Source organism: Rosa chinensis, chromosome 3, assembly GCF_002994745.2.
Source record: "Rosa chinensis cultivar Old Blush chromosome 3, RchiOBHm-V2, whole genome shotgun sequence".
Taxonomy (NCBI): domain Eukaryota; kingdom Viridiplantae; phylum Streptophyta; class Magnoliopsida; order Rosales; family Rosaceae; genus Rosa; species Rosa chinensis.
Window position 1 is genome coordinate 7,090,413 of NC_037090.1, and position 24,607 is coordinate 7,115,019.

A 24,607-nucleotide genomic window follows, 5' to 3' on the forward strand; every position below is an offset into this window, starting at 1 on the left:
TAAGATTGAGACGCTCACTATATGGATTGAAACAATCCGGACCGATGTGGTATAACCGTCTAAGTGACTACTTGATTGGGAAGGGATATTTCAACAATGAAATATGCCCATGCGTGTTTATAAAGAGGACAAGTTCCGGATTTGCAATTGTAGCAGTTTATGTCGATGACATGAACCTAATTGAAACTCTAGATGAGTTAAAGGAAACTGCTGCTAAGTACTTGAAATCCGAATGTGAGATGAAAGATCTTGGGAAAACACGGTTTTGCCTCGGACTAGAACTCGAGCACCGTAGTGATGGGATCCATCAGTCTACATATACTCAAAAATTATTAAGGCACTTTAATGAAGATAAAACAAAGCCTGTGAGTACTCCCATGATTGGTCGTAGTCTTGAGCCTGAAAAAGATCCTTTTCTTCCAAGGGATAAGGACGAAGACTTATTATAGGTTGAAGTGTCATATCTAAGTGCAATAGGCGCATTATTGTACTTAGCTCAATGCACAAGACCAGACATCTCATTTGCAGTGAACTTGTTAGCTCGACACAGTTCTGCGCCAACACGCCGCCATTGGATTGGCATAAAGACAATCTTTTGATACTTGAGAGGTACGATTGATATGGACTTGTTTTATCCCTATAGAGAGAAAAGAAATAACGGAAGTGTGGGAACGTACTCCACAAGGCAAAACGCCACCTTCCATGCTCCTCCTCCCTTCCATCAAAATGACAACGATGTCTTTATGGGTTTTGCTGATGAAGGGTATCTCTCTGACCCTCACAAACGTCGCTCCCAAACTGGTTATGTCTTTACCATGGGAAGCACTGCGATATCTTGGAGGTCTACAAAGCAGACCCTTGTTGCTACTTCCTCAAATCATGCAGAGATTATCGCTCTACATGAAGCCGTGCGAGAATGCATATGGCTAAGGTCTGTAGTTAGACACATTCGAGGAACTTGTGGTTTGAAGTTTACCATAGATGAACCTACATGCATTTATGAAGATAATGCAGCTTGTATTGAGCAAATGAAGTTAGATTTCATCAAGGGCGACAACACCAAGCATATATCGCCTAAGTTCTTTTACAATCAGCAACAACAAATACTTCTAAATATTGAAGTGAATCAAATCCGTTCAGAGGATAATGTAGTGGACTTGTTTACCAAGTTGTTACCTAAATCCACCTTCGAGAAACATGTGAAGAGCATTGGATTAAGAAAGTTATCCAAACTCCCATATTTGTAGAAATCAGGGGTAGACCTTGACATCAGGGGGAGGTATGGTGTCTATATGTTCGATCTCGAAGAGTGAAGGACGTGTTGTGCTCTTTTTACCCTTCGACCAGGGTTATTTTTGTCCCACAGGGTTTTTGTTACCTAGCAAGGTTTTTAGTGAGGCAACGATCAAAGCATCATCACCGAGTTTGAGCGGCACAAGGGGGAGTGTTGAAGGATGTCGACTACTCCACATTCACGCGCGTTGTGCTATTTTTCTCCTTCGACCAAGGTTGTTTTTTCCCACTGGGTTTTTATTACTTGGCAAGGTTTTTGACGAGACAATTTAGAAGCGCATAGCAGAGGCAACACTATTGACATGGAATATCCAAGGGGGAGTGTTGTGAATGATAATGATTATTCATGCAATAGGTATTGCTTAATGTATGCGATTGACAGACTCGTAATGTATGCGATTGACATACTTGTAATGTGCGATTGATTAATATAGCTATTATGTATTGCCTTTTGTATACATGATGTAACCCTATATAAACCTCATGGTGAGATGAATACAATACATTTTTCCAATTCTCTACAACACCCCCTTATTTTCCTTTCCTTTAGGAACCATTTTCCTTTCCTTTGCCATCCCAAAGACTGGAAATAAATGATTTTCCTTTTCTAAGAGCTTAATTCTGCGAACCAAACGTGACCTTAGCAGCTTTGTCACTCTCCTTTCCCCCTTAAATTCATACGAGGCCACTTTTCCAAGTTCTTATTATATCCATCAAGCTTGTCACCGGTGTGACTGTATTATTTGCTTTCGGCTAAAGACTTTAGTCAGACAAGCTGCTTTTGATTCACTACTTTGAAATTTGAATGCAATGCAGAGAGCACAATAGATTAATCCACATGGGTTGCGTCCCTACTCTCTTGCATATTCTATCTTAAATCCACATAGAGAAGATGGCTCCAGTGGTATTTATTGGTTCAAATGGTAATTAGCAGATGCAGGAACATCATCGACTTAAAGGTGGTTGTGGTTACTTCTCAACACTGTTGCTACTGAAAATGCATTGGCGGCACATGATGACTTTATAATAGATCAATTATCAATGTACATGGCATGCGGGAAATTCTACAATGCTCTAGAACATGAATGCTCCTCAAACGTCAACGGAGAATAGTTAAAAAGTATAACCGGTTGTCGGTTGGATTTCACATGAGGGAGGAGAGCACTGATGCTGGAGACCACTGTATTCTTGTGTCCTTATCAAGCATTTGGGAACATGGTACCCAGCATCTTCTTGATGACTTTTACTTATCACTGACTGAAGAAAACAAAGAGGTTCATAAATGAATGTAGAGCAGCACAAACAGTTTTGCTGTTAATTTCACTCCATAGGCACAACACAACTAGATCCATGGTCCAGTGTAGCATATAAGTTATAACCATGATTCATGTCCATTTCCACTACTAGGACTGCTGAGCAACCATTAGATCACATGGCACAAACCCTTATCCAAGAAGCAAGTGCCAAACCCTAAAAGTGAAATTCTGCCTAATCTCAGGAACACTTATCTTTCCACTGCCTTTTCTTCACCTTTTAGTTGTAGCGATACATATTAAGTTTTGGTAATATATGGGATTAGCTGATCTAAGCAAAATAGCTATACTTTCTTGCGCCTCCTTTAACATGGTCCAATCAAATTCCATTCTTTTAACAGTTCTTTATTCAGAGGCTAGCTGTTTTTGATGCTGATGACTCATCTTGTATATGCATTGGTTATTGCCTGCTGGGGATTCCAATCTTAAGATCTTGTTCGGCCCCAAAAAGAAATGCAGAAAATTTTGAATTACTTGTAGTGGGCATGTGTGTTTTTACATTCATGTGCATCTGTTTAGCCACAAGGCCACTTTATATCCTGAGCTTATATCTCTTGGGAAAGTAAAAAAAAGCATAAAAGCATTGTTGATTCTTTCTTCTGTTCTACAGACAGACGGTCTCCATTTCTCCAAATCCTTCATGACAAAGTAAACATATTTTCCCTTTCAAAAGAAAAAAAAGTAAAAAAAAAAAGAAAAAAGAAAGTAAACATATTTTCTTTATCATTACAACCAAGTCACCCTTCTTTTTAACACTTTTGCCTCCCCTTTTCTTCCATCACCTTTATCTTTGACACTTTGATCCCTCAGCATCTTTAGGAGTTTATATTCACAGCAATTCTATGTGCAGGGTTTTCAAATCACCGCCATTATATGAATAAAAATCCAACTTGGTTTCTTCATAGACTCCCAGAAGCCCCTCACACAACAATGGCCAAATCAGCTTCAAAATGCCTCTTCTTATTCTTTCTGTCTTTCCTCTTTAGCTGTTCATCAGGTAAGTAACAGATATTACTTAGTTCTGTCATTATCTTTACTTTTTCTGTAACCATGATCTTTAATGACTATCACACCAAATTACTACAATTGGGTTACAACTACTTACTGCTAAAACTATCAGTTTAAGAGTTTGAAGTTTCTGCATTTTTTTCCCTTTTTTCTTTGCACTCCTTACAGGAACTCTGGTAGGTTTCTCCTACCATGTTAGCGGAAACACTACAACTTCATCACCAAGTAGAACAATATCATTTCTGAAGCGAAACAAGATTGCCCCATCTCAGATTCGCGTCTTTGTTGAAGATCATAGAATTTTAAGAACTCTGTCCAACACTGGTGTAGCTGTTGATCTCTACTTGAATGAGGCCCTTGTTCAAAATATCATAAATTCCAAATCTTCTTCAATCTCAGGGCTGAAATCCTATATAATGCCCTTTCTCTCACAAGTAAAGATCAAAAGCATCGTAGCAACTAGTGGTGACTATACAAGAAAATATGCTCTCTCCGTGCTTTTATCGACCCTGAAATCTATACACTCAGTCCTCTCTAGTTTACCTGCTGACCGCAGAATTAAGGTCTCGGTGGCATTTCCTTTGTCATTTTTAGAGAATATGAGCACCTCACATGGAAGAGACCTGCATAGGATCTGTGACTACATCACACAAGTGAAATCTGCTGTCATTGTAGAAGCCAATATTGATGGAGAATTGAGTATGGGTGAAAGTTTTGTCCATTCGATGATCGAAAGAGCCAGCCTTGCAAATTCTCTTCTTCCTTGCACTGATGTCCCCATGGTTTTGACAGTCAAGAGTCCAGCAGTTCCCAGTGCAACTGAAGTAGCTGCATTCGCCGATAAGGTGTCCAAAGCTTTAGAAACCAACACTCACATTATAAGTAGCATAGTTGGTCTATATGCACAAGTATCTTCAATGGAAGATTTTGCACACAAAGAGATGAAAAGAGCAGAAGAACAGATCTTTCCTTCTTTTCGCCGAGTACTCTCAAGAATCTTCCACCTCAAGACAACTTTACATGAAGCAGATGACTCACCAACAATCTTCCCTACAACTCCCATATCCACAACACCACCAGTATCCACCACTCCATATATTCCTACCCCAACTATTGTCACTGTCCCCTCTACAAACACAGTACCAATAGCTCCATTGAATCCTATACCGTCCACCACACCTATTACTGTGCCCTCCACAAACCCTGCGGATTCACCAGTACCAGAAGCCAATCCTACCACAGCACCCCCCATCACAGTCCCAGGGAATCCAGTAATAACCAACCCTGTCACAACTTACCCGGCACCAGCTGGAGTCGTTCCTGTCACGACACCTGTCACGAATCCTGTGGCACCTCCTGCAACAAGTACTAATGCACCTGCAGTTCCAGGACAGAGTTGGTGTGTGGCCAAGAGTGGAGCATCGGAAACAGCAGTTCAGGCTGCTTTGGACTATGCTTGTGGAAAGGTAGACTGTTCACAGCTCCAGCAAGGTGGGAGTTGTTACAATCCAACTACTCTCCAAAACCATGCCTCATATGCATTCAACAGCTATTATCAGAAGAATCCAGTTGCAACTAGCTGTGACTTTGGAGGAGTTGCCACAATAGTTACTACTAATCCAAGTATGACACTTATTTTGTTAATCAGTTTTTGTTCTTATAATTTCATATATGCTAGTGTTGTAACAATAGGGAAACGTTCTCTTGCTAGACAACCAAGCAGAAAATTTGCAAAAATAGCCCAAATTTGGACACTTTGAACTTTTGAAGACAGTTAACCAATTTTCAAAATTTTAGAATATAACCGTTCAAGATTTCTCTCAGGTATGATTCGAGCACTACTCAAGTAGTGCTCAGTTCCTTTTGAGAACTTGAGCCTCCTTGAGTGGTTATATTTCTAAAAATTTGAAATAATTGGCCAAATGTCTTTAAGATGTTCAAATTTGGGCTATCTTTGTCAATTTACGCCTGTCAATCAGTTGATAGTCACTAGAGTCCAAACATAACATGCTAGATATGTGACTAAATCTTACTGAGTATCAAAACCATATATGTCTGAGACCCTCGTGAATTTTTGAACAGGCATTGGTTCATGTACTTACCTATCATCGTCGTCGTCGTCATCAACACCAACAACTCCATCTCCTCCGGCATCAACAACTCCATCTCCTCCAGCATCATCAACTCCATCCCCTCCCGTATCAACAACTCCAACTCCACTGCCAGCAACAACAACTCCTCCAGCACCAACATTTACATCATTTCCACCACCAGGGGAAGGTGTATCAGGGTAAGTGTTCTATCTCACAAGTTTCGGGAACTCTAAAACATATTAACCAGTCCATACATCACTAATTTCATCTCTACTTGCAGCTCTGGTACTCCACCCCCTTCAGTTTTAAATTCAAGCAACCCAGCAGCTTCAGGAACCATGCCACCATTTGGGCTCGACAGCCCTCCTAGTCTTAACACAACATACAGCTCAACATCCTCATCAGCTAGCTTGCGGCCCTTTGTTAGTTACATCTTTTTGGCAACAGCCTTGGTTACTAGAAAAATCGTTCTTAACATGTAGAAGTATAACCTCCTCCTCTCCCTGTAAGGTTACTTCTATCTGTTCCAGCCTTGTAAATAACTACGTATGCAAGCAATGAAGGGAAGAAAATAGAGGAAGCATGTTCTGGATGAAAGCAAACTCTTCTACATCTAAATTGGGCTGCTATGGGAGTATGAAACTACAGTGTTACTCGTTGAGGTTGGGAGGTACTATAGAGTTTTATCATCATGTATATCATTTGGTTGACTATTGTAGTGAGCTCAGAGTAGTAGATTTAAAGTTTATATCGCTTCAGAAATGTATTAACAGAGCAGTAGTACTGATGACCATTCAGTTTCTATGAAACGCCAATAATAGACCAAATCGAGGTATGACATGTTGAGGCAATATGCATTTACTATACAATGTAGCAGTTAGATGTTGGATTTTGATGGAACATGGAATTCTAATCTACCATATGACAACTTAGTTTGACACCATGATAATCAATATTTTGAAAAGTAAAAGCTTATAGTTTCAAAGAGAATAGCTAGCCACAGGTTACAGAATCATCAAGGACCTCAATGTAACATAATTACTTTGAGAAATATGTCTGCCTCTGAACAAAACTTAATACAGCTATCCATTATTGCTAGCATGCAAATCCAGAAAACTTCGAGAGGGAGGGAAAAAAGAAAAAAACAATGATGCAAATTTCTAATCACAAGTATCTCAATTCATTGCACAATGCAGTTGACTTACATTTTTTTTTTTTCAATCAACAGCATCCCTCTGAGGCTCCAATTTGTGACAGTTCTTCACCTTCCAAAGTACACGCCGATGATATCCATAAGCAAAAGCATGCTCACCCAAGATATACCCTCATAAGCTCCTTGGTACCTTGCTCCTACGTCTTTCTAAACATGTCATCCATCTCAGGACATGGATGAGATGTTCACAAAGAAAAATGGACTCAGGAAAGATGATACTCCTGAAGAATGTGGAGGACCCGTGCTAATGTTTCTCTGTGCTTGAAGGAAGGTAAGAACAACACGTTAGAACCAACAAGGAGAAAATCAAATTCAATAAGCTGAAGTGTGTACATTATGCAATGTAGGAATCAACGAGAATGATAGAGGTGATGGATAATCACTATTACTAGCGTCACTAGGGCAGTTCTAAGTACACTTAGCGTGCACTCAAAAAGCACATTCCACCATCACAAGAATGGGACATGGGTTATCCGGTTGCTAAGCTTATAGACTCGAGGAATCAATCAAAGAACAATAACCAATAACCTACACTCAAATCAAGTAGCGTGAATGATCCACTCTTCTTTTTCTTTTTCTTTTTTTTGGAGAATATGGATTACCTTTTATTCCTTTTTTTTTCTTTATATTCCTTTTACACCAAATATATCAGAGTCAATAGTGATGCAGCGCTAATCATCTATCAATATGAAACTTGCTACTATAATGCAGAGTTCAATGTAGAGGCCACAATGCCATACACAGATTCAATATCCATACATACACTAACAATGTGGTTCAACGGGAGAAAAAAATGAGTCCCTGCTACTGATCATACATAAGGAGAAGCTCTACGATATGCATTTGCAGTTCTACAAGCAAAATGCCCTCTGCAGCTATTCCTAATTCCTCGACTAAAACTAAAGTTTCATACTTTTTATACAGAGCAGTTATACAGCAACTATTTCATCGCTTTGAGAAGACAACCAAGACGAACATCGACATGGAAACCACGATTTTGAAACCAGAGGTTTCCCAAAAGTTTGGTCTTTCGGCAGATGAAGCTCCACTTGCACCCTGTTGTTGTAACTGGTCTCTGAGCTCTTTCAGAGCTTTGTCTCTTCGCTCCCCCATCTGTCACGGTGAATAATAGTCTAGATTTAATAAATATATAGAAGCAACTAAATATACAAGGGCATAAAGCTTGACCATTTGCATGCACTAGGTTTCAGTCAAAATGCAAACTCAATAAAATCAGGCAAGTGAAATCTTATTTGTAGTTGAGAAGAACAAAAAACTCAATAAAGAAACTATTGGTTACCCTTTGAAGCTTTCTTGTTTGAGCTCGAGCTTCCTGAAGGCAGAACTCCAATTTCAATACCCTCTTTTTCAGTTCCTGATCAGCTCGCCGTTGTCTCTCCAACTGTTCCAAAAAAACAGGTTGAAGCTCATTGTCAAAACTTTTAATAAAGATCTTATGGGGGAAACAGAAGAAGTAAACAAAGTACTAGTGAAATAGGTGATAACGAAAACAGATGCAGTTACCTGTGCTTCTAACTCCTTAGTTTTGAGCGTCCAGTGAGCGGACATTATCCTGATTTCATCTTTCAGTTTTCCTATTTCTTCATCCTTTATAACTAAAAGATTATTAAGCCTCTCAATATTCTTTGGAGAAACTTCATCTAATATTTTCCTCAGCTCACAATCCTTGTTCACCCCCGCTTGTGCAACAGCCTGCATAATGTCCTGCTCAATTCTCAGAACATCATCTTTCAGTTGCTTTTGCGAAGACTCTCTTGCCTGAAGATCCTTCTGTAGTGTGTCTAATTGCTCTCCTAGCCTAATTATACGTTCATCTTGCTCTTTCAAGGAACAATTCTTTTGATCTATTTCCTTTACAAGTGCTAGACATTGGAGCTGTGCCGATTGAGCTGATGCAGCACTAGTATCTGCAGTTGCTTGAGTGGCTGCAAGTTGTGATCTCAGACCATCCAACTCTGTGAGGCACTGCATTCAATTGTAAAAATTATAATCAGGAACTTTGTAAACCAGTAAGGTTCACAGCCCCAACTATTAAAGAGTCAAAAACTATGATCTGCAATCAATTAATTTGCGACTTATTGAATCGTTTAGATACAACAGACAGAGGATATCCTCAAAAATACAATCACATCCCTCAGGTATCGGTTGCAGATTCATCTGTGTAAACAAATTAATCTGCATAATACGCCTTTAAATGCCAAATCTCTTTGAGCAGAGGCTGCAAGCTTTATGCAGCTAGAAAATTCAGAAAATCCCATAGACGCAAAATAAGCTTCTAAATACAGTAGCTATCTTTCACTTTGTTCAATAACTGTGCTTTCAACTCTCCAATTTACTTGAGTTCTTTACCTTCTGCACATGTCAGAATGGTATTTTTCAGTACTCATGTTTGGCTAAAACCCTAAAAAAGTCTTGCAATTTAGTCATAAATTGGAAGGAAGTCTGAGAGATTTTTAAGAGGGAAAAAAGGTTACGGAGATATAAAAGAAAAGGGTAAAATCAAAGGGCAAGGTGGCCTCTAGACTTCACATCCTAACTTTTAACCCCTAAGAGCAAAAAATGATAGGGCATAACAACACCACCAGAACAATGAAAGAACAAGCAAACTTATAAATTTCAAATACAAGAGAATAGCAGAAAAGGAATAGACAACAGTTATATGCCTATGTTGGTGTGTATATTAATACAACTATGTGTCCCCCTACATATGCCAATATGCAAAGACTTGAAAAAGAAAATAGATCATTTCCTCATTTTTCAAGACATTTTCAATCCTTGTATGCAGGCTACGTTCTGTAATGTGGTGTGATATGCAAACTGGGACTTTTAAGTTTGACTTCTTTTAATACGAAACTCATTAACATTTGGTGCATTTAAAACGTATAAAGGATTAGGGGGGATAAAATTGTTTAAGACATTGGTTTCTGATTTGGGATTTATCAAACCACAGCATCACTAATAAGAGAAAAAAAGTGCAAACTTGTATTGGAAAGATGGTTAGGAAACCTCAAAATTGATAGCTCCTAAAAACCTAACAAGTTTTGTTTAGTACTATTGCCAAAAGTTCCAAACTTTAGTTGGGCCATATCTAACTCTTCCCTCCAATACCTTGGCATAACAAACAAAATTACTTGAATTGTCAGCTACAAGAAAAGCAAACAACTATAAAAAAATCATAAAAGACTTGGACACCCTTCCTCTTATGGGCTCCACCAAAAACAAAGTAGACAGGGTCAAAAGGCATCCTCAATGATGTGTATGAAATGTGCGGCTCATTTGATCATTTCAAAACATCAAGATTGCAGTAGAAAACAAATAATAAACTAGATCAACTCAAACAAGAAAAGCTAGTAACCATAATTACTGAATCATGTTCAAGTATAAAGGATCTAAACCCAAATTAAAAAGTTAATGAAAAATTATAAAGAACTGGGATATGAGAGTCGGCACCTTTTCAGTTTTAGATGTGGAATCCTCAAGCTGCACATTTCTTTGTTCCAATCTCTTCTGCAATCTACCAATCTCCTCTTCCATGTTTTTAGCTTTTGTCTCTACTTCCTGTACAAAAGTCCCAAATCACTTAACACTTTATAAACAAACCCAACAAACAAAAAGACCCAATTTGAGATATGATTGATTTCAAGATTCGAAAAGATCTCAAAATCACCAAAACGCATGCCTGTCTTGTGAGAGTTTCTCTAACATATGATTGCTCTTGAGAAGCTAAGCGGCTCCGAACCTGCTTCAGCTCCGACGCCAACGACACCACGTTCCGGCGAAAGCTCTGCTTCTTCTCATTCAAATCTTTCAGCAATGGATCAAATTCATTGACTGAAACTGAAGATGAAGAAGAAGCAGACGAGCTCGGCCGAGATTTCTCCGAGACTGACATCATAAATTACAGCAAATCACACAGACTGAACCAATTCCTTGCTGCTTCAATACAGTAAATAAAGCCGAATTGGGCCAAACTTCCGTGGTTTAAGCCATTATCTCTCCATTGCTGCTGCATGTGAAAGCGGTAGCTGTGCATTAAATTTTGTATGGCCTCCAAGAAAATGAAGTTTTAAAGAAAAATGATTACTAAAAAGAACTGTGACTTTAAGACTACTATAAATAGTTGACGGATTTAGCTTCAGAAAATGAATAATTGATGCTTACCAACATCATTTTCTCCAAGAAAGTTTCACTAATTTAATTTAACACGCAAATAATACACTTCCCTCCTCTCCCCGTCAAACCAACTGTTATGAGGAGAGAGAAAGCTAGAGAGAAATAATCTTCCGAAACTTGTGTCGACCTCAACAAATAAATTATAGTGGAAACTGAGGAGGAGAGAGAGAGGGAGAGAGAGGCATCAACGGGGTCTATGAATTAAACCAAATCTGAACTGAAAAGTCTCAAAGACTCAAACTTTGAAATAAAGATGGCATCTTTAATTTTCCTTAAACACTAAATAAACAAACAAAATAAAATAAAAATCCAATAAACCACCATTCTAAGCCACAATGAGCTTTGATTGACCCAATATATTATATTTCCAGAATCATGCATGGACTATAACCATGAAAAAAGTCCTAAACTTTTAATTTAATAAATAAAACATTAGGCATTTCCTAACCCCCACATGCAACTAGACCTTCCCAGAAGTTCAAAACACCCCAAAACCAGATCCAATCCTCAGAGCAAATTTGCAACTCTCACCAGCAAAAACTCCAATTTGAATCAAAGAACAGAGCAAGAGAGAGAGAGAGAGAGAGAGAGAGAGAGAGAGAGAGAGAGAGTTAGAGAGAGAAAATTACCAGGTTTGGAGTGAGACCCAGTTTGAAAACAGAGCTTGTGAGCCAATCCCAGTTGGGAATCTCTGTCTTCTTACCAAAATGACCTACACACCAGGACAGAGACCGCTGAAATGAACACTCTGTTTTGGCCGGACAGCACTAGAATGGTTTAAATTGTCTCAGACCAACGGTGACGATTCACTCATCCGACGGCTGAGAATGGAAGACGAGTAAGAGCCAATGGGGCCGGGAAATTAGGGTCATTGATGAGAGATTTTGTTTACTTAATTATTAGGATTTTTTGTCTTATCCAGGCCGAGACGGAGGCGGATTAGTTGCCGTGCCTCTGGTTCGGACGACCCCGAGCCTCGGGTTCATGCATGTGACGATTGCCGAAGCCAGCGGTTGGTCCTCGTGGGTTTATGTTTGACCCAACGCGCGGCAAATCCAAATTTTGGCTCAAGCCAATGGGGGATTCCCACCTATTTGGACCATCATTTTCAAAATGATGTGCCAGGGTTCCTCAATCCTCACATCTGTTTCCAATAATTTCTCCTTTTTTTTTTTTTTCTTTAATGTTGACCAGTTGTTAGAAAAATTTTGCATTTTTTCTAGATTTCAAGAATTTTTATCATGTGTGGAAATGTAGTATATACTCTTCAAATTCTTTTGGAATTACCGAAGTTTTTGTTGAAATTTTTGCAATTTAATCTTAGATATTTGAGCAATATTTAAAATATTTTCAAAATTAAATTTTTAGCATTAATCTTGACCAAAATGTATCGAAATTTTCATTAACACCTGAAATTGTCATTAAATTTTTCATATAAAGTTATAAATAACGTACTGAAATTTTCATTGAAACTAAACTTTTAAAGTTTAAACCTTAATATATTCTTACCAGTTAATTTAGTTGACCACCTTCAATTTTAACTATTATGGATCATCTTAAAACAATTAACAAAAACATTAGCAATATAGTGTGATCTTTGAGTGGTATGGTACTATTACTAAATAATACCAATGAAAATAAGATAAAATAGACTCAACAAATTGGTTCGCCAACTCTGTTTATTGATTGTTACATATTTCTTAATTGTTGCTCGATTGTAGGGCATAAATAAGGGTACGTGACCGGTGGAAGGTGAATACCGTACTTTTGTGATCCTCTGATATCACTGGCGGTTGTTATGGGGGCTCTCTTTACCTGAAAAAAATCAAGAGCTGCTACTTATCGTCGATCGTGCACGTAAATATATCTTGCAATAGAAGGAAACTGACAAGTGACAGCTGCTCAAGGCTCAAGCTAGCAGAAACAAAGCACAACTTCATGGCATGACATGCAGGAACCTTCTGGTTCATACAGCTTCACACCAAACAAGTGCATGACGCACACTACCTTTTCGACGCCACGATGCAAGATGCAAGATGCACGCGTATGTATATATCATGAATATAAGACGCTTCACGAGACCAACGGACGTGATGCTAAAAACAAAAGCAGCGCCGTCTTCCTGTAGCAGAAGCAGACTGCTTCAAGCAGTGAATAGGCTACATTTGTATACAGATTGGTACGAGAAGGGGGTTTCTTGTTGAATAATCGCAGAGGGAGAGAGTACAAATATCTACTTTGTCTTTTTATTTTTTTTTTATAGGTTATTGCCAACAAAATTTCGTTGGTATATCTGTCTTTTTTTGTCTTTCTTATGACCGGCTTTTGCCGACGACGTTCTCGTTCGCAAAATATGGCACAAAAATCAAGAGGTGACAAAATTTGTCGATTTGTATGTATTTCTTCAAAAAAAAATTATGACAAACTTTAATCGACAAATTTTTTAAAATATGAACGAGGACGAAGCCACTTTTTTTTTTTTTTTTGGTAAGTAAGGGGTCAAAAGACCCGGAAGCAAAGGAACAAACTAAAAAAGAAAATAGCTAGCTTGGCCTATCATTAGGCCTAATAGGGATTCTTCTTTGCCGGGTCACACCAACAAGATCATCAATATAAGCAGAAGATGCATGAATGGGAGGACCATCAAACTCAATTATCCCATAGTCATGGTTGATGCTCTCCTTGGCAAGGCAGTCTGCTACCATATTGCTTTCTCTGTAAATGTGCTTTAGGGAAAAGCAAAGAAAGCCTCTAATCAAATTTTTGCAGCAACGGATAAGAGAGCCCATGGGATGAAGAGCAACATCAGATTGAGAGATCAATTTCGCTAAAATTGCAGAATCCGTTTCTACTTCAATATGAGTGATATGACATTTAAGAGCTTGTTGAAGACCATAAAACAGACCCCAAGATTCAGCATCTAAAACTTCACCAATGCCTAAGTTTATCTGAAAACCCTTGATCCATAAACCATTAGAACATCTGATAACCCCTCCAGCACCAATTTTTCCAAAATGTCCATTTCTACTACCATCAATGTTGAGCTTATGGTATCCATGAGGAGGTTTCATCCAATTCAGAAGGTTAAGACAATAAGTTTTGTTTAAATCAGATTTCAGCTGAGCATTGCTCCATTCAAAGATAGCAGCATTAATGACCATACCTGGATGATTTGGAATTTGAAAATGAGCTTCAAAAATATGCTTGTTTCTCCATTTCCAGATGAACCAACATATGAAAGCAAAAGTAGAACACCAAGGATTTCCAGCATTGCATTTGGCTTTGCAGAAGAGATTAGCTTGTAACCAACCTTCCCAACTCATGGAGAAAGTAAATTTAACAGGTTGAGGTAAGGTGAAGGAATTCCACACATTAAGAGCAGCAGGACAATCTTTGAAAAGATGAGAGAGGGATTCACTATTGCAGCGGCATATAGGGCAAGTATCATCATCAGTGAGATTCCTTTTGACTCTGTGAGCATTGGTGAGAAGTTTACCATGACAGAGAACCCACAGGAAAGTCTTGAGCTTTGGGGGAACTTGCATTTTCCAAATAAATTTCCAAGGAGAGTGCATTTGCTCATAATCCTCAAAGAAGATATTGTAAGCTGACTTGACAGAAAAAGAACCATTGGAAGTGCCTCCCCAGATTTGAGTATCATCTCCACAACCATCAAAACCAGGAGGGATTCGCAGAATTTGATCAGTAATACCAGTAGGAATACAATCAGAAAGTAAATTCAAGTCCCAACCATTATCATTCCAAAAGCTACAGACAGTATCCTCAATATTAATAATAGAATCAGGCAGAGCATAATTGATAAGTGCAGTAGGAGGGAACCACACATCAGTCCAAAACTTGATTTTCCTACCATCACCAACCCTCCATATAAGACCTTTTTTCAAGAGATTGACACCATTAAGAACACTTCTCCAAGTACTAGAGCAGTCTTTAGTTTGCTGGTAGTTTTGGTCGAACAACCAGCCACGTTTCAAATACTTTTCTCTATAAATTGAAGCCCACAAGCCAGAGTCATTTTGAAATAACCTCCACCCAGTCTTAGCAAGCATAGATTGATTCATGTCAGAAGATTTTTTTATTCCTAAACCACCAAGGTTCTTGGGCAAGCAAACTGTATCCCAGTTCACCAAATGAATTTTTTTTTTATTTTCAGTATCTCCCCATAAGAAATTCCTATTAATTTTGTCCAAATCATCACAAATATACATGGGCAATCTAGTAGTCTGCATAGCATAATTAGGAATAGTAGCAGTAACTGAATGAATTAAAGTCAATCTGCCAGCTAGACTTAATACTTTGCATTTCCAACCAGCCAAACGATTCTGAACTTTATCTAAGATGCTAGCATAAGTAGACTTTGTAATACGAGAGTGAATTAGAGGCATACCCAAGTATTTTCCCAGATCGGTGGTAAGAGGGGAGCCACAAGTGGAGCTGATATCAGCGGCAATCTCATTGCTAGTGTTAGGAGAGCAGAAAATGAGAGACTTCTCATAACTGACAGCTTGTCCAGAGAGAGAGCAAAAAGTATCAAGACATTGCTTAATAATACAGGCTTGATCAGAGGTTGCTTCAGAGAATAACATAAGATCATCAGCAAAGAAGAGATGAGATATTTTGGGACCTGATTGAGACGCTCTTACCGCTTTCCAAGCACCAATATCAACAGTAGATTGAATTAAATGGGACAATTTCTCCATGCAAAGAACAAAGATATAGGGTGAGAGGGGATCACCTTGTCTTATTCCTTGTTGAGCGTTAAAAGATTGAGTAAGTTCACCATTAAGACAAATCTGGAAGCTTGTAGAGGTAATACAACTCATAATAAGCTTCACGAGTGACTGAGGAAGAAGGGATTCATATAAAACAGACTCAATGAACTGCCAGTTGAGACGGTCATATGCTTTAGATAAATCTACTTTCCAAGCAAAAAAACCTTTCTTGCCAGCAGATTTTTTGAATTTAAAAAGAACTTCCTGAGCAATCATTATATTATCAGAAATCTGCCTACCAGGGACATAGCTGACCTGATTGGGGCTGACTAGCTTTTGCATGTAGGGTCGAATTCTTGCCACAATGATTTTCGAGACTACCTTGTAAACAGTGTTGCACAAGCTGATAGGTCTGAATTGCATCATACTTTGGGGTCCACTCACTTTAGGAACTAAACAGATAATTGTGTGGTTCAGACCACAAGGGACTTCACCAGCATTAAAGGCGTTCCGCACAATTGAAAAGACTTCTGCAGCATAAAGATTCCAGAAAGTTTGGTAGAAAGCAGCAGGAAAACCATCAAAGCCAGGAGCTTTGAGTCCTCCAATTGAGAACATGGCAGTTTTAACCTCACACATATTGATTGGAAGACATAAATCATTCAGCTCATCAGACTCAAGAGGGGGAAAAAGCCAAGGAATAACAAAACTAGAATCATATGTGATGGAGCTGGAGAAAAGCTTTTGAAAGAAAGCAACAGCAATATTCTTTAAAGAATCTGTTTCAGTTTGCCAAACCCCATTTTCATCAAATAATCCCTCAATTTTATTTCTCCGCCTTCTCACAAGAGTACTCAAGTGAAAAAATTTGGTATTTCTATCACCTCCTTGTAACCAATTGTTTCTCGATTTTTGTTTCCAAAGAAGATTTTCCTGATCTCTCAAAGTTTCATACTCAATCAAAAGCTTAGCTTCAAGTTTGAGAAGAAAGGGATTGTTATACCTGTCAGTAGCTTTCTGGATTCCACCAATGCGGGCAAGCAATTGTCTCTTTTTTTGAAGACATTGCCAAAAGTATTGTGATTCCAGTCCAGGAGAGCATGTGATAGTGCTTGAGTTTTTTCAACAAAAGAACCATGGGAGTTTTTCCAGGTATTATCAACATAAGGGGCAAAATCATTATGTGTCATCCACATAGCCTGAAATCTGAAGGGGATAGCAGCTCTATTCACAGAATTATTAGAATGAAGCTGTAAAAGAATAGGACAATGATCAGATTTCATTTTAGCCAAATGTCTAATAAAAGCTTCAGGAAAGTAAGATCTCCAATCACAGGTGCAAAAAGCTCTGTCAAGTCTTTCTTTAATTCTGTTATTAGACCAAGTAAATTTGGACCCAATAAATCCCATATCAATTAAAGCATTATGATCAACCCATTGCTTAAGCCCTCTAATTCTTCCACGGGTAGAGCCAAAGTTTTTGTCAGCAGAGGAATAAAGCTCATTATAATCACCAATAAAAATCCAAGGCAACTGATGTGTTGAAACCAGGTGATCAAAATAATTCCATAGGCTGCTTCTAACAGAGTTAGTAGGACTAGCATAAAGCACAGTAAGCATCCAAGTGATACCCCCAGGGAGAGTCACTCTAACTGTTATTGATTGACAATTTTTATCCACAAAATGGACCTTCAAGAGATTAGATTTCCAAAAGAGCCAAATACCACCAGAAAATCCATTGGCTTCAACAATGATATAATCAGTGAATCCAAGAGATAAGAGAGAATCTTTGGCTTTAGAAAATTGGACACGGGGTTCACAAACAGCCAAAATATCAATTGAGTGTAATTTAACAAGATCTGCAATGTCAGATCTAAATTTCTCACTTCCTGCACCTCTAGAATTCCAAAAGAGAACTTTAATCATTGGAAAGCAGGTAATAAGAGGGTTGAGACCCAAAATCAATTATCAACCATATCCTCCACATTAGAGGATAGGTTAGTATTCTCACCAGAGACAGTAGATATCATGTTGTTCAAGTTATCTGAAGCAAGGACAGAACACACCTGGCCATTGCTAGTAGAACCATCATTAGTCGGATATATTTCAGTGCAAGTTGACTCCAAATTTGTACAGCTCTCAGGAGGGCAATTCCCAAATTTGGCAGAGAAATTGGAAGGAGGATGTGAATCTTGAACTGAGCTGGAAGAAACTGAAGACTGGTTTTTATCAATGGATATAGGCTGAGAGGTGGCTTTAGACTTCTGTGCTAAAGTTGTCACAATGTGTTTTCCAGAAGATTGAGTAGAATTTTTTCCCAGGTTGAATTTGGGAACAGATGGTCTCAAACTAGACTTTCCATTAGTTATGTCTTTGAGAGGCTTTTTCTGAGATCCGGAAGGCTTGCCAATGTTTGCAGTGATCATATTTGCTTTCTTTTGAACTTGTTTCCATACACGCACCACTGCAGGTTCAGGATTGTCTTTAGCATCGAGAGAAACAATAGGAGTTGGTTGTACCTCATTGAGAGCATTCTCCTCACCCTCAACAAATGTCTCAAGTAACGTGAATCTTGAACCAGACTGCACCTGGTGGATTCCAGGTTCGAGTTCATGTCACATCAAGTAAAATTAAACTTAGTTTACAAATATAACACGTCCTTGGTTTTGGGTTGGATAATCAATGGCAACCCAATATAACTTTTTAATTTTTATGGTATTTCTCAATGCTCCGTCTGAGATTAAATTCTAGCTAAGCCTCTGAGAGCAAGTCCACCGGTCTCGTTTTGACTGGCTGCCATGTCATTTTGATGATGTGTTGACCGGCTAGAAGGAAAAATTTGCTTCCACCGGACCAAGCTTGACCAGCCAAGCTTTGGCTTTGCATGACCCAGTCCAAAAAAAGGGCGCTTGTGACTATTTTCCTGACCCAGTCTGCCCGGCTGCTAGCTCAGCCCGAGCTCCACACGTGGCTGACATAAGCCAATGAAGCCCAGAGAGAGACGCGGAGGAGGGGAGCGTGGAAGACACGGACCAAGCAGAAAGCGCCGCAGCACGTGAAGGTTTGTTTTTTGTCGCGTAGCGACAGAGAGTTGGACGGGGATGTGACACGTGCAGAGGAGCTGTTGGGTAAACATAAATTTTGAAAGTAACGGTCCTTTAATCTGGGCCATTGATTTCAATTGAATTTGAGGATCCGACGGTTGCCTTGAAATATATAGGATTAATTTCAGTTTACCTACTTGAACTTTAGGTCAATATTCATGTTAGTCTCTATTCTTCTAATTTCATTAAGATCACCCTTGAACTCCCAATTTTCATCAGCCATGTCCAATTTCTTGAGCTCTGTGGACGTTAAATCTGACGTTTAGGGCCCACTATCAGGGCTAAAATAGTCATTTCGTGAAAAAAAAAAAAAAAAACCAAAATTCCTCAGCCACGCCTCTTTTCTTCTTCTTTCTTCGTTCTTCTCTGCTCTTCATTTTTTTTCCGCTTTTTACTCTCCATATTCCAATTTAATTTTATCTAGAGCCAATCTCCCCCACAAAATTCCTCCACCTCTCCAAATTCACACTCCCAAATCCATGATTAACCGCATACCCAAACACAATAACACACCTTGGCCACCTCTTCTCCGCCAAGGCCTTCTCTACTTGCCTGAGATCGTAAAAATGGACTGTCACGATCCCGTCGCAGGACCTCTCCATCTGGACCCACCTCACCTGCTCGAACGCCACCAACTCCCTCTGAATCGTCACCTCGCTGACGTCACACGGTACCAACCTCAGCAGCACCGCCCGAGTGGGCCCCGCGACAGGAGGCGGACGGATGAGCGTGCACCAGGGTAGGGATAGTAAACTTAGTGTGGTAGGCGATGGTAGTGGGCTGAAAAGGGGTATCGATTTTGTGTTTCTGGGCCTGAACTCCTCGACTCCTGGGTTTAGGCCACCCAAAAATGGGACGAAACCAGTTTTAGCCATCTGGGGTTGGGGTTTTGGCTGGAAAACCAGGTGAAGGGAGTAGAAATTTGGTGAACAAGAAACGAGTGGTTTTCCGGTGTAGTAATATAACCACTGGGTATTAGTTGGATCTTCTAGCAGTGGTCAAATTTCCCACTTATCTTCTCAAGTAAGTACACCTTTCCAGCTCTCTCTCTCTCTCTCTCTCTAAAAATTGGTATGAGCTTCAAGTTTTGAGCTACAGTAGAAAAAGCACATATTGGTTTTGGATATTCATGTCGGTGATGTTAGAGCGAAACTAGGAGAAAATCCTGGAAATCTATTAAATTTGATAGATCTGTAGTTTGTTAAAATGGGTTGAATAATGGTTCTTTTCTCTGGGTATTGAATTCAATGTACCAGACAAATGGGTTGAACAGAGAGAGAGAGACGAAGGCGAGCAGAGGCCAAACGACGTCGTATTATCCGTAGAAGTGGGAATTTTTTGTTCTGATTTTTTTTTTCACGAAATGACCATGTTAGCCCTGATTGTGGGCCCTAAACGTCAGATTTAACGTCCGATTTGGACAGAGCTCAAGAAATTGGACACGGCTAATGAAAATTGGGAGTTCAGGGGTGATCTTGATGAAATTAGAAGAATAGAGACTAACATGAATATTGACCAAAAGTTCAAGTACGTAAACTGAAATTAATCCAAATATATATTTATTGGGTTTTAACGGTTAGAAACGGTAACAAAAAAAATGTAAAAAATTGTAAAAATTTCTCTATAAATACCTATAATTTTTGTAACATCTCACACCCAAAAAATTAGATTTCATATTTACACCTTCCTCCTCTTCATAAAGCTCTCATCATCCAAATTTGTTTATATCCAATATGACTGAACAAAGGGGAAACACAGGTCCAGTGGCCGGACACGTGAGAGATCAACGTGAAGATGATAATACCGAAGAGAAAAGGAGATGGACGGATGAGGAAGATGTTCAATTGTGCAAATCTTGAAAAGCTGTTAGCCAAAATCTGGCTGTGGGCACAAATCAGAAAAGAAAAAAAAAACTACTTATGGAGGCGCGTGAAGTGACACTTTGACACAAATTGGCCCAAGAGCCGATCAGCCTAATCTTTGCAGGGAAGGTGGAAAATTTTGAAGGTTGAACTCTTTGAGTGGCATTGTGCATTAAGGCAAGCAAAAAATTGGTACAAGAGCGGTTCGAATGCGGTTGATGAAGTATGTATTTGTTGATAAATCATTTAATTTGTTGATATATTATAGTAAAATGTTATATGATAAATAATGTAGTAATTATAATATCGTTTTAATTGTAGTAATTGCTTTTCGTTACAATTAAAATAATTAGATGATAAATAATGATGTAATTACAAGGATGTTTATATTTTTACTAATTGATTTTTATTGTAAAACAGTGAGATACCTTCTTATTAAAATAATGACATTTATAATAGATGACCCTTCATAATAGTGTTTATATTTGTACTAATTGCATTTTTTATTAATTTTTTTAAGGGCTAATTACTGTTTAGTACCCTATGGTTTAGGTCCAATATCAATTCAGTCCCTCGACTTTCAATTTCATCAAAAACACTCCCACACTATCATTTCTCGTCCAATAGGTCCATCCGTTATGATTCCTTCAATTTCAGCCGTTTAGCTGCTGACGTGGCGATCCAACTCAGCACAGGTGGGGCCCACATGGAAGTAAAATGCCCAAAGTGACCCTGACTCTATTCTAACCTACCGCCAGAACTAGGGCTGCCATTTGGTTTGGTAAATACCGAACCGACCGAATACCGACCGAATATTTGAGGTTTGGTAAACCGAATCTTGGTAACCGAAATCGAAATAACCGAAATCGAAAAATACCGAAAAAGTTGGTTTGGTTTTGGTAAATACCGAATTTACCGAAATTCTAGGGTTATATATATATATATATATATATATAATTATGTAGTCATTTATTTTAATATGTATGAATATGATATCAATATATTTAATTTGATAAAGTATGTATTTAGTTTTATAATGAAAGATTATTATCTGTTTTGTGATATTTTGCTATCATATGATTTATTTAATTTGTCAGTTTTAATTTTAATAAACTACATTTCTTAATAAGATTTTTAATTTTTTAGTTAATTGAAATTAAATCGTATACATTTTATTTATATTTTTAATTGATTTGGATGTTTATATCATTTTAAGTTACTGTGTTTCTAAGGGTAACAAAACTGCAATGATTTTTCTCCCCCAAATTTTCTACCCAGGTAAACGTATATTGATCCCATGAGAGGGTAGGGGTGAACCTTATCCTTGGTAGGATTTGTGATAGATTGACTACTGGTATTTTAGTTGTAAAAGTAGTAACGCCATTACAATTGACCATGTGGATCGAGGTTAATACGAAGATGAAATCGGCTTATATTTTTACCATAGGCGTATCTTATCCCATTCTTTATATCCACCAGTAGGTTATCCAATGTATTGATTTTTTTTCACTTGTTGGTTTTGATAGGTATACATTTCTACATAACCGATGAATATGGCAGACAACACTAGTAGACATATAAACATTTCGTGCGAGCTGATAAATAAAAAAAGTCTGATGGTAAATCTGACTTCATCCACGTATTCATAGCATAGTAATAGACATGATATGAAATAATCGGTCTCGATTGTCGTCGTATAGACGAGCTCCAAAATATCCTTTTCGCAAATTTGGCCTTAATAATTCTTTCTCAAATCCGATTTTTGTGCCCTTTGAAACCACAGGCTCATCCGCTCATATAGACGAGCTCCATCTACCAATGTGAAAAGTTGCAACTCAAAATCTTGTTTCAGTGTGGTTACCCTTTAAGAACTCTAATTAATAACTATATGGACAAAAACGACTATTGTTAGTGATCATATGGATTGAAGTCGAAATGAGAACAAAAATGATCAAATTTTTAACTGTATGTTTAAAATATTTAATCATCAAATCCAATCAACGTAGGAAATTAGCATAAATTAGCATTTTTAATTCTATATAGAAGACTAAATTAGCATTTTTGTACCTTGGAGGTAGCTTTTGTTTATATCAGAAGGAACTAGGGATGCTCATATTTAGAAAGAACTTAGCATCCTCATTTCAGCAGCAGAAGCTGATCCTTTTGTATTTTGGAAAGTAGAGTTGCAAAAAGATCTCTAGCTATGTATTTAAGGACAATATCTTTTGTATATGTCAGTTATGAGACTCTAGATATAAGAGTGTTATTCAGTTTCGGTAAAGTCGTATTGTTTGATTCTAATTTATATTTTGAAAATATATTTGTTGTAAAGTTTGGTAATACCGAAAACCGAAATACCGAATTTGGTAAAAATAATTAATAACCGAAAGTTTTGGTTGGTAATTGGTAAGTCAATTTCAAAACCGAAAGCTTTGGTTTTGAAGTTGGTAATACCCATAACCGATTCGAACCGACCGAGTGGCAGGCCTAGCCAGAACCAACCACCGTGGCTTCTCACTTCTCTCTCTCCAACAAAGATAAGAACTCCATGCAAAAATGACCCTGTCTCTATTCTAACTCAGATTACAGCCCCAAATCCGTGGCTTCCCACCTCAGATCAACAAATATAAGAACTCCATGCAAAAACGAAACCAATAATTCTTATCATTCACAAAAGTCGCAATCAAACCCAAATTCAGTAAAACAAAAAAATGGCCAAAATTACACGATCAGATCCAACCTCAATCACAATCCCAATTGCTCAAAATTGCAAACAAATATAAAAAACAAATTGAAACCCTTTCGATCAATAGACCCATCTATCATTGATCGAAACAAAGCGGAATTCCCAACAATTCAAACCCAAATTGCATCACAATATACAAACAGAAAACCAAAATTCAACAGAGTCTAGAATCACTCACCTCCAGCACAAAGATCTTCTTCTGGGCTAGAACTAAAACCAATCAATCAATCTATCTATCTACAATTTTCACCATTTCTCGGTAATTTAATTAAAGCTTTGGTTAGTGAGCCCAAACCCAAAGAGTGTTGATTAGCTGACGGCGGTGATGGTGCTTGAGCACAATTCCTAGCGTCTCCAGAAGATGTGGTGGCTAGCCTTGACTTGTCGCAGGCTAAGTTCAATGAACGAATGAACCCAATTGGATTCGTTATAATCCGATTCCCCAAATCTATGGCTTCCTACTTCTCTCTCTCTGCCATATTTCTTCTCACCCTCCTCACCGCAACCACCTCGATTTCTCCGACCCTAATTTACCGTAGTCTAGCTCCGGTGCCATCCTGGCAAGCCATCACAGTCAGATTTCGAGTCAGACTGGCTTCACGAAGATTCTAATTTCGGCGTCATTGGAGAAGTTCCACCAATCTCCGCGGGCCAAAATTGATAAGAGAAAACCGAACAGTCTCATAGAGCTGCTCAAATAGCTCGACCTCGATTTTGTCAGCTTTATGGTTTTCCTTTTCGTATTCCTTCTCCGCGTAGCCATTAACGGAGGCTGATTTGAGTGGAGAAAAGCGGGAGTTTGGCATTAGAGAAATGGAAGGAGATAGAGAATCGGTGGTTGGTTATGGCGATGGGTTAGAATAGAGTCAGGGTCACTTTGGGCATTTTACTTCCATGTGGGCCTCACCGGTGCTGAGTTGGATCGCCACGTCAGCAGCTAAACGGCTGAAATTGACGGAATCATAACGGATGGACCTATTGGACGAGAAATGATAGTGTGAGGGTGTTTTTGATGAAATTGAAAGTCGAGGGACTGAATTGATGTTGGA

At 38.5% G+C, this 24,607-nt stretch overlaps 3 protein-coding genes across 6 annotated transcripts; 1 reads left to right on the forward strand and 2 right to left on the reverse strand.

Annotated features, from left to right (window-relative positions):
- Window positions 1–3,388: 3,388 nt before the first annotated feature.
- On the forward strand, window positions 3,389–7,500 carry LOC112192076 (rho GTPase-activating protein gacQ). 2 transcript variants are annotated; one of them, XR_005808131.1, is made up of 5 exons: window positions 3,389–3,603; window positions 3,783–5,237; window positions 5,697–5,904; window positions 5,988–6,377; window positions 6,936–7,500. XR_005808131.1 is itself a non-coding variant. In XM_024331608.2 (4 exons), exons 1-4 carry the CDS (start codon window positions 3,480–3,482, stop codon window positions 6,187–6,189), a joined length of 1,989 nt encoding a protein of 662 aa, XP_024187376.1. In that variant the 5' UTR covers window positions 3,389–3,479; the 3' UTR covers window positions 6,190–6,571. The 2 variants fall into 2 exon arrangements, 1 of the variants encoding a protein (XP_024187376.1); XM_024331608.2 differs by lacking the exon at window positions 6,936–7,500 and having other exon boundaries at window positions 5,988–6,571.
- A 98-nt stretch (window positions 7,501–7,598) lies between these two features.
- On the reverse strand, window positions 7,599–11,901 carry LOC112192078 (nuclear envelope-associated protein 2). Of its 3 annotated transcripts, none has more exons than XM_040516193.1 (7): window positions 11,744–11,901; window positions 10,621–10,944; window positions 10,392–10,499; window positions 9,291–9,293; window positions 8,445–8,906; window positions 8,221–8,322; window positions 7,599–8,033 (listed from the first exon to the last, which is right to left on the reverse strand). In XM_040516193.1, exons 2-7 carry the CDS (start codon window positions 10,834–10,836, stop codon window positions 7,866–7,868), a joined length of 1,059 nt encoding a protein of 352 aa, XP_040372127.1. In that variant the 5' UTR covers window positions 10,837–10,944; window positions 11,744–11,901; the 3' UTR covers window positions 7,599–7,865. The 3 variants fall into 3 exon arrangements, with proteins under 3 accessions (XP_040372127.1, XP_040372128.1, XP_024187377.1); XM_040516194.1 differs by having other exon boundaries at window positions 10,621–10,947; window positions 11,744–11,892; XM_024331609.2 differs by lacking the exon at window positions 9,291–9,293 and having other exon boundaries at window positions 7,626–8,033.
- Window positions 11,902–13,657: 1,756 nt separating this feature from the next.
- Window positions 13,658–17,772, reverse strand: LOC112194030. Its single transcript, XM_040516924.1, has 2 exons — window positions 16,851–17,772; window positions 13,658–16,449 (listed from the first exon to the last, which is right to left on the reverse strand). The coding sequence occupies exons 1-2, from the start codon at window positions 17,770–17,772 to the stop codon at window positions 13,658–13,660; spliced, it is 3,714 nt and encodes a 1,237-aa protein (XP_040372858.1).
- Between the last annotated feature and the right edge of the window lie 6,835 nt (window positions 17,773–24,607).

Excerpts from the sequence above, each read along its gene's own strand:
- LOC112194030 (XM_040516924.1), bottom strand. The coding sequence starts at position 17,772 with ATGATTAAAGTTCTCTTTTGGAATTCTAGAGGTGCAGGAAGTGAGAAA. Across the intron at positions 16,450-16,850 it reads ATCCAGAAAGCTACTGACAG|GACTCAAAGCTCCTGGCTTT; the intron begins GTATAACAATCC and ends TCTCAATTGGAG.
- LOC112192076 (XM_024331608.2), top strand. The coding sequence starts at position 3,480 with ATGAATAAAAATCCAACTTGGTTTCTTCATAGACTCCCAGAAGCCCCT. Across the intron at positions 3,604-3,782 it reads CCTCTTTAGCTGTTCATCAG|GAACTCTGGTAGGTTTCTCC; the intron begins GTAAGTAACAGA and ends CACTCCTTACAG. Across the intron at positions 5,905-5,987 it reads CCAGGGGAAGGTGTATCAGG|CTCTGGTACTCCACCCCCTT; the intron begins GTAAGTGTTCTA and ends CTCTACTTGCAG.
- LOC112192078 (XM_040516193.1), bottom strand. The coding sequence starts at position 10,836 with ATGATGTCAGTCTCGGAGAAATCTCGGCCGAGCTCGTCTGCTTCTTCT. Across the intron at positions 10,500-10,620 it reads GAGAAACTCTCACAAGACAG|GAAGTAGAGACAAAAGCTAA; the intron begins GCATGCGTTTTG and ends ACTTTTGTACAG. Across the intron at positions 8,034-8,220 it reads AAACAAGAAAGCTTCAAAGG|ATGGGGGAGCGAAGAGACAA; the intron begins GTAACCAATAGT and ends TCACCGTGACAG.